Source organism: Trichechus manatus, unplaced genomic scaffold (assembly GCF_000243295.1).
Source record: "Trichechus manatus latirostris isolate Lorelei unplaced genomic scaffold, TriManLat1.0 scaffold00037, whole genome shotgun sequence".
Lineage (NCBI taxonomy): Eukaryota > Metazoa > Chordata > Mammalia > Sirenia > Trichechidae > Trichechus > Trichechus manatus.
The window spans coordinates 5,652,935-5,661,261 of record NW_004443973.1 but is presented as its reverse complement, the minus strand read 5'-3'; the positions used below and the strand labels follow the sequence as shown (position 1 = coordinate 5,661,261).

General features: G+C 41.9%; 1 protein-coding gene across 1 annotated transcript in view; it reads right to left on the bottom strand.

Annotated features, from left to right (window-relative positions):
* TTN (titin) overlaps positions 1-8,327 on the bottom strand; it is a 271,570-nt gene that overhangs the window by 2,484 nt on the left and 260,759 nt on the right. The window contains exons 310-313 of the mRNA XM_004375465.1: positions 2,644-8,258; positions 2,363-2,519; positions 790-1,481; positions 544-697 (exon numbers count right to left, since the gene is read on the bottom strand). Coding sequence (XP_004375522.1) covers positions 544-697; positions 790-1,481; positions 2,363-2,519; positions 2,644-8,258 — 6,618 coding nt within the window. The remainder of the gene's footprint in view (positions 1-543; positions 698-789; positions 1,482-2,362; positions 2,520-2,643; positions 8,259-8,327) is intronic.

Below are 8,327 nucleotides of genomic sequence, written 5' to 3'. Positions count from 1 at the left end.
CTCTTCAGACAAAGATTAGACTGGACTATGGGACATAAAATGATACTCGTGAAGAGTGTGCTTCTTAGCTCAAGTAGATACATGAGACTAAATGGGCACCTCCTGTCCAGAGGCGAGATGAGAGGGTCAGGAGCTGGTTGAATGGACATGGGAAATCCGAGGTGGAAAGGAGTGTGCTGTCACGGTATCGGGAGAGCAATTAGGCTCATGTAACAATGTATGTATAAATTTTTGTATGAGAGACTAACTTGAATTCTAAACTTTCACTTAAAGTACAATAAAAAAAAAATGGTGACCATAAGGATGAATTCACACAGGATGCCTGTGCTTCTTTGGTGACCATAAGGATGAATTCACACAGGATGCCTGTGTTTCTTTGGTGACCATAAGGATGAATTCACACAGGATGCCTGTGCTTCTTTTCTTATATATGTAATTTAACCAGATTTCTGAGAGTTTGTTGTGCTCTGAAGAAAAAGGCAAAAAACCAAATACCACATAAAGACCTTAACCAAGTAACGAAAACAGCAAAGATATACTTACGAAGGACCGTTAAGGAAGCTGTCGCTGAACATTGGCCCCGGAAATTTTTCGCCTTAACTGTGTACTTTCCACTGTCTCTTACTGTTGCCTTTCGGATTTCAAGAGAATATACATTTCTGGAGCGACTTACACTGATATTCGAAGAAACAGAAATCTAAAAAGAAGAAAGAAGTGTTTCTTTAGGTCTTCAGCAGTAGATATGGCATTCTAAATTTTCTGCAATAATATGATCATAACTAAACTTACTGGTAGGTTGTCTTTAAACCATTCGATTTCAGGGGATGGCTCACCACTGATTTCACAAGAAAAGTGAACATTTTGTCCTTCATTAACATTTTGAGATCTGGGCTGGGTGATGAAGGCTGGAGCATCTGAGAGCTCTTTGCTCAGAACCATATCAAACTGGCACTTGATAATGCCTTGACTGGTCTTGCCTATGCAGGTCAGTATTCCCTCATCTTTGTGGCTGGCTTGCTTGATGGTTAGGGTCTGATCACTGCCTGAGACGCCGTATCTGTACTCCTCCGAGTTGGTGAGCTCTCTTCCATTCAGTACCCATTTCACATCAGTGGCACCAGCAATGTTGGCTTTTAAAGTCACTTTTTGACCATCGGTGATACTCATCTGAGTAGAAAATGCTTTAATCTCGGCATGAGTTTTGATTTCTTCTGATGCCTGTGATGTTTTAGTAATTGCCTCATGGACAAAGGATTTCTCCAGGGAGGCTGCTTCTGATTTCTTGACTTCTTTGGAAATCAGGACCTTGGAAGCTTCCTCCTTGAGGGCTAACTTTTCTTGAGATTTCACCTCTGACATCTTGATTTCTTCAGAAATTAGGTCTTTTTGGGCAATTTCCTCTTGGACAACTGCCTTCTTCTGAGATGTAATTTCAGAGGCCTTTTGTGTAGACACTTTCTGTGCCTCAGAGTCTTCTGCAACTAAAAAAGAAACCTCTATAAGGCAAACTTAATGGAAAAAGGCCCCAACTTTTACTCTCTTTTGTAGATTCTGCATGTGAATAATTTACGGAGAAAGAAAAAATGTCTACTTATGTGTACGGCCTGGATAATACTTAATTTTCTCAGCCCGGATCTTGGAAAATTGTCATGCATGACTTATGAGATCAGTGCGATGATTCCATAAACTAAGTTCAGGTTCAGATTCTGAAGATAATTCTTATGACTTAAGGAGAAAAAAAAAAAAAAAGCCTTGAAAAGAATAGTCAAAGGATTTAGGAGATGTATGGATTTAGATTGGCGCAGTAGTGAAGAACTCAGGCTGCTAACGAAAAGGGCGGCAGTTCAAATCCACCAGCTAGTCCTTGGAAACCCTATGGGGCAGTTTACTCTGCCTTATAGGGTTGCTATGAGTTGGAATCGACTTGATAGCAGTGGGTTTATGGATTTAGATTAACAAAAATTTATATTTTAGAAGATTGACATGAAAGCAAACTAGTTTTAACTGGGAAAAATGATGTAAGTCTTTCGTTGACTTCATTCTGCTTGGAAAATTGAAACAGTGAAGGTTTAGGGAAGCTTGTATATATATCTGACTTTATTCTTAGACATTCCTAGGAGGAAGGGCTGGCTCTATGGAATCTTATCTAACAGCACATACAATTAGGCACTTAATAAATGCTTTTTATGCTAATAGAAAAGATTCTAACTTCAAATATGTGTGTTCTACATTTGTGTACAAAAGGTATTCTGGAACTTGGAAAAGTTTTATTTTAATACTTTTATGTGTGTGTGTTTAATGGAGGGGTGTTTAAAAATTTAATATTGTTTTCTTAACACCGTAAGAACAAAAGCCAACCTACCTTTTATTGTTAATTTGCAGCTAGAAGACACAGATCCAGCTGAATTTGTTACTGTACAATTATAAAGTCCACTGTCAGAAGTATCAGTCTTTTGTATTTCTAAAATGAATCTTCCTTTGTCTTCAGAGAGTTTGTATTTACCTCCTTGTGTAATAGCCTGTGTAACAGAATATGTGATTTGATTTTTTTAAGAAGTCATTTAATTTTAAGCTTTATTTGGAGATGGGGATGAAGGAAGGAGTTTTTTTTTTTTTTAAAGATAAAATTTAAGAATTGTTTACCTTTCCATTCTTTGTCCAGACGACAGTTGGCCAGGGTTCTCCAGTAGCTTTCACTGAAAATTTAGCAATACTATCTGAAGAAACAGTTGTATCTTGCAGCCCAATAACGATTTCTGGCTTTGAGGAAATTGGTTCAGGAGCTTTTGGTGCTGTTTTCTTGGTTTCTGTTGACTCAGCAGTTTTCTGAGCTGATTTCTTGGCTTCTGATATGCTTGACACCTTCTCATGGATGCTGTTAAAAGCTTGGCCCACAAACTGGAAGTTAGTTTTGGAAGTTCCGCCATCACTAGAAATCTCACAAATATATTCTCCACAATCGGATTCTGTGAGGTTATGGATTTTGAGCTCATAGGTACCATCTGCTGAATAATGAAACTGGAAATGCCCGTCTTCCTTCAGCTTCTTGCCATCTTTATACCAGGTGACTTCTTTTGCGCATAATACATTACTTTCCACCGCACAGGTCAGCTTTGCAATATCTTTAGAAGCTTCTGCTTTCAAAGACTGAATTATCTTTGGTGGAGCAGAGACTGGCAGCTGCTGAACTTTTGCTGTTGGTGTGGGTTTTGTCTCTGTGGGTGATGTGGCTTTTGGGTGAGAGGTCACTGGTTCCGGTGACTTCACTCGTTTTGGAGACTTAACTGCTTCTGGAGATTTCACTCGAGGCTCTGGGGATTTGACTCTCGGTGGTGATGTAACAACCTTTTCAGTGACCCTGGCCTTGTGAACAGTCAAAGTAAACTGTGCTTCTTGCTTCCCTTCAGTGTTTTCCACCACCACAGTGTAGCTGCCCTCATCTGAAGCCTGGACTGAAGAGATCTCAAAGGTCGACTTGTACTTTGTGGTGGTCACTTGGTGGCGGGCAGAAGCACGTATTACTTGTCCTCCACGCAGCCACGTAACGGTGGGTACTGGCTCACCATCCGTATCGCAAGAAAATCTTGCAGACTCGCCTTCATATACAGTTATGGACCGTGGCTTCGTTAGAATTCTTGCTGCCAAAGTTGTCTTAATCTTTCTGTGTGTGGATTTTTCTTCCAGCAACTTTTCTTCTAATGCAGCGCTTTTCATTTCTGTAGATGCATAGTGTTCATATGATGAGAGACTTTCCCGTGTCGCTGTCATCTGTGATTTCACTTCCCTGACTGAAGAAGAAGCTTCCATCTCAGATGTTTTCTTAAACGATGAAACTGCATATGCTTCTGTTTTTGTCAGCTCAGGGAAAACGGATCTGGGGACGTCTTCATCTCTGCGCCGGGAAGCGTAGGTGGTATAATCTCCTCCTGTTACATCCAAGGTTGCATAGTCAGAAGCTTCACCTTTGTAGTTGGTGCACACAGCACGGTATGTTCCGCGGTCATCAATATGACAGTCCAGAATATCCAGGGTCAGGACCCCACTCGTGTTGGTGTAATGAATCTTACTGCTCTCTTGGAGTTCTACACCATTGTGGTACCATTTAACCTCAGCAGTTGGCTTAGACTGAACGTTTAAGATAAAACGCGTATTTTGGCCACATGGCACCCTGTGAGAGCGCATTCTCAGTGTTATTCGAGGAGCGTGATCCAGCGTAAAAGGCTGCTGACTCAAAACTTCATACTTCCTTTCTGATGTCTTCTGAGTCTTTAGAGCAGCTTTCATGGACTCATACCTGGAGAAGATATCAAATCTTGCAGACCTCTCAAATCTTGAGAGTGATCTCTCGCTAGACACGGGACTGGGGGAACGTGGGCGAGTTCTCTCTGGAGTAGGGGACCTTCTTTCTGTGTCATCTTCATATTCCTCAGCAGGTTGTGGACGTGGCCGGATCAATTCAGACACTGGCCTCATTAACTCAATGTAAGTTGGAGACAGGGAGCGCCGTCGTCTCAGTAGTCTAGACACGGATGAAGATGATTCTCTTCGAGCATGTTTTGAAATTTCATATTCTTCCTCAATTTCTGTTATTTCTGTCACTTCTCTCTGTTGTCTTGATTTCTTTCTAGACTTTTCTTCTTTTGACATGTGGTCAAGCTCACTTTTATATTCTGAGAGACGCTGGGTGGTTGTAACTGGACGAAGCAATTCTTCATCCTCTCTCTCAGCCATGATTCTTTGCCGTTGTTTCGGCTGTCTATACGAGGCCCGGGCATGCCGTTCCCGCAGTTCTGCATAACTTGTACTAGTTTCAGCCTTAGTTGGAACATGATAGGTTGAATATCTGAAGTCTTTTCTTGTTTCCTCCGCCTTTACATGAGCTTGTGGTGAAGAGTAACGGAGACTAGAAAGCTCAAAACGTGGAGGGCTGCGGCTTGGGGGCGAAGCTGAAAAACCTAATTCAAGCTCTTCTTCAAGATGCAGCCTCTCTTCCTCTGTTCTTTTCATTGCTAAGTAGTCATCAATGGGAAGGAGTAATTCTTCATCTGACATGTCACCAAGAGAACGTCTCCTAGGTCTGTAATAAAAGTCATAATCGGGAGAAGGCATACGCCGGCGGGCTGGTCTCACTATTTCAAGATCATCTTGGGTCAGCTTGGGAATACGCCATTTAGGTCTGTATTGATCTGTAATGCGTGGAAGAGGCATCACATAGAACTGTTCCCACCTTGAGAGGCGGATGCGCTTGGGTCTTTTCTGTACAACTCTGTCAATTTTCCCAGGCATTTCAAATTGATCACGTATCTTCTTATACCATTTCATGTCAGACATAGGCACAAACTGCTTAATGTGTTGGTCTTCTTCTATGGTAGTCTGTTTGTACTTGCGTGGCTCTGGTACTTCATAAGGCATACGGAGTTTTCTTTCCTCCTTCTTTTCTTCCTGCTCTAGTTTAAATTCCCCTTTTACAGTCTTTGTGCTTATAGCTGGTTTGTAAAGGATGGCAGCTTCTCTTAGAGCCTCTTGAGCTACCTGTGTCAGTGGCACAGTTTCAGTTCCAGAAAGAATTTCAGCCATTCTTAGTGTCTTGTCAATTCGTCTTTGTACATGTCGTTCGCGCTCCTCTTCAGTCTTGAATTCCTGCTTGACGTACCTCAAGCGTTCCACTTGTAGGTAAGCCTGGCAGCTGGTGGCTCCAGCTGTGTTTGTGGCAGTGACTCTATAATAACCTGTGTCTTCAGGCAAAGTATCCCTGATGTGCAGAGCATAATAATCCAAGCCTTCATGGATAATTTCAATGTTAGGCCCGAGGGACAGTGGCTGACCATCTTTCTCCCATTTTAATGTTGGCAGGGGGATGCCAGACACTCTGATCTCAAAGCAGACACTCTGGCCTTCTTGGCATTCTACATTTGCTAGTAGCCGTTTGAACATGGGTCTTAAGGTTGTATCTGTTGGAGGTGGATGTGGGGTTACAGTCAGCTTTGCTTTACAGCTGTCTTCACCATATTTGTTCCTTGCCACAACAGTATACTCAGCATCATCATCTGTAGTTACACTGTGGATGGTTAATTGGTAAAGACCCTTGTCAGACTCAAATGTGTACTTCTTGTCATCATCAGCTGGTTTGATTTTCTGACCTGATTTATACCACGTTACACGAGGCTCTGGGTGGACAGTTATGGTTACTCCAAACCGGACATTTTCACCCACGTAAGCTGTCTTGTTATAGAGAGGCAGGGTAAATTCTGGTGGCCTCTCCAGGAGTCTCATTGTATCTGTTCTGCGCTTAATTTTCTTTGTGGTTCTACGGCAGTAGTAGTCATAAACTTCTCTCACACCTTTAACAAATAGCTCTGCATAAGAACTGTCTTCACCATAGTCATTGACTACTTTGCATCTGTAGGTACCATCATCGAATTTGGTAATGTCTTTGACGTACATGGTTGCCAGTCCATCTTCATAGGTGATTTCATATTTCTCACTGTTCTCCAGCTGTCTGACACCAAAGTACCAGGTCACTTGGGTAGATTGATCATAATTTTCAATTTTGCATACATATTTGACATGTCCTCCTTCTTCTCCAACTGCATGCATTATCTGTCCAGAAACTGGGCCGATTTCAATGGAAGCAACTTTAACTTTAGCAACACTCACTCCTTTCTGAGATTGAATTGCACCACCACAGGAGATTCGGGCTGCCGACACAACCATGTTCAGGTCTTTCTTGATCAGGGTGTGGTAGTATCGCCGGTGTTTTAATGTTCTGATAGCTTTAGTGCTGACTCTTTCTATCTTCTGCTTCAGCCATGGGTGCTGGAGAGCCTCAGATGCTGTCATACGTGATTTTCTCTCTTTCACTAACAGACGGTCAACAAAATCCATGGCTTCAATGCTAATCTCTTTGAATGCTTCTTCATCAAAAGCAAATTCAGCATTCATGATATTCTCAATTTTCTGTTGGTTAGTTTCAGCCAGGAATGGGTTGATACCACTCAACAGCACATATACCAAGGTTCCAAGCGACCACATGTCTGTGGCTGTGCTGACGACATCATGCTGGTGGACTTCCGGTGCGTAGTATTCAGGGGCAGTGAACAGAAGCCTAAAGTTGTCCCCTGGCTTCAGCTGACGGGCTTGACCAAATTCTATGATTTTAATGGTGGAGCTTCTTCTTGTTTGGTAAATGATATTTTCTGGTCTAATGTCAAAGTGTCCAATGTTATGACTATGTAAGAACTCAAGTGCTTCACAGACCTGGCGGACATAACTAACAATTTCTCTTTCATTAAGTTCAAAAGCACTCGTGTTAATGCGTTCAAATATGTCAAGTCCTGATATGAACTCAAAGATCATAACTAATTCTTCCATGCTTTCAAATGATTCATGGAGATATAAGATGTTTCTGTGTCTAGCAATGTTTAGAATGGAAATTTCCTTCTTTACCAAAACCTGATCTGTCCCTTTGACTTTCACAAATTTGGCCATGTATGTCTTCTTTGAGGATGTTTCAACACAACGGTGGACAATACCAAACTGTCCACGCCCGAGATCTTCAGCAATCATGTATTTCTCATAGAGTTCCTTGGTTGAAGAGTGAGATGCTTTAGTCTTGGAAACTTCCCTGGTTTCATCTACCTCTTCATCATAGTTCATGGCTCTGGTCTTATCTTCTTTGGTTATGGTTGGTTCTGAAGGCTCAGAAGGCTTGCTCAGGCCAAATTTATTTTCAGCTATTACACGGAATTGGTAACTTGTTTTTCCAAATAAATTGATCACAGTATACCGTGTTTCTCGAGCCTGTCCTACACGGAGCCATCTCTCTGCAGTAGTTGCACATTTTTCAACAATATAGTTGGTGATTTTGCTGCCACCATCAGAAGCTGGCTCAGTCCACGTTAAGTTGACAGAATCTCTTGAGACATCACTAACTTTGACTCCTCTGGGTGGGTCAGGAACGTCAGCCACATCCAGTTCAACTGTCTTCTGATCAATTCCAAATCTGTTTTTAGCACAGACAACATAGAAACCAGCATCTTTTCTTTCCACTCCGTTGGGGAAAACAAGCGATGTGAAGGATCTTGTGACAATAACTTGGTAGTGGCCATTATTATCAATGAGATCTTGTCCTTTCTGCCAGGTGATCACGGGATCTGGTTTGCCACTGACAGGGATCTTGATGCTGATGACCTCACCTCGGAGAGCATGAACTGCTCCCATGCCTTCAAGATTTTTAGGCAAATGTATCTTAGCTGGAACTGTATCAGAATAAAAGAAGAGAGAATATTGTTTAGCAACACCAAACAACATCTATTTAAATACAACCC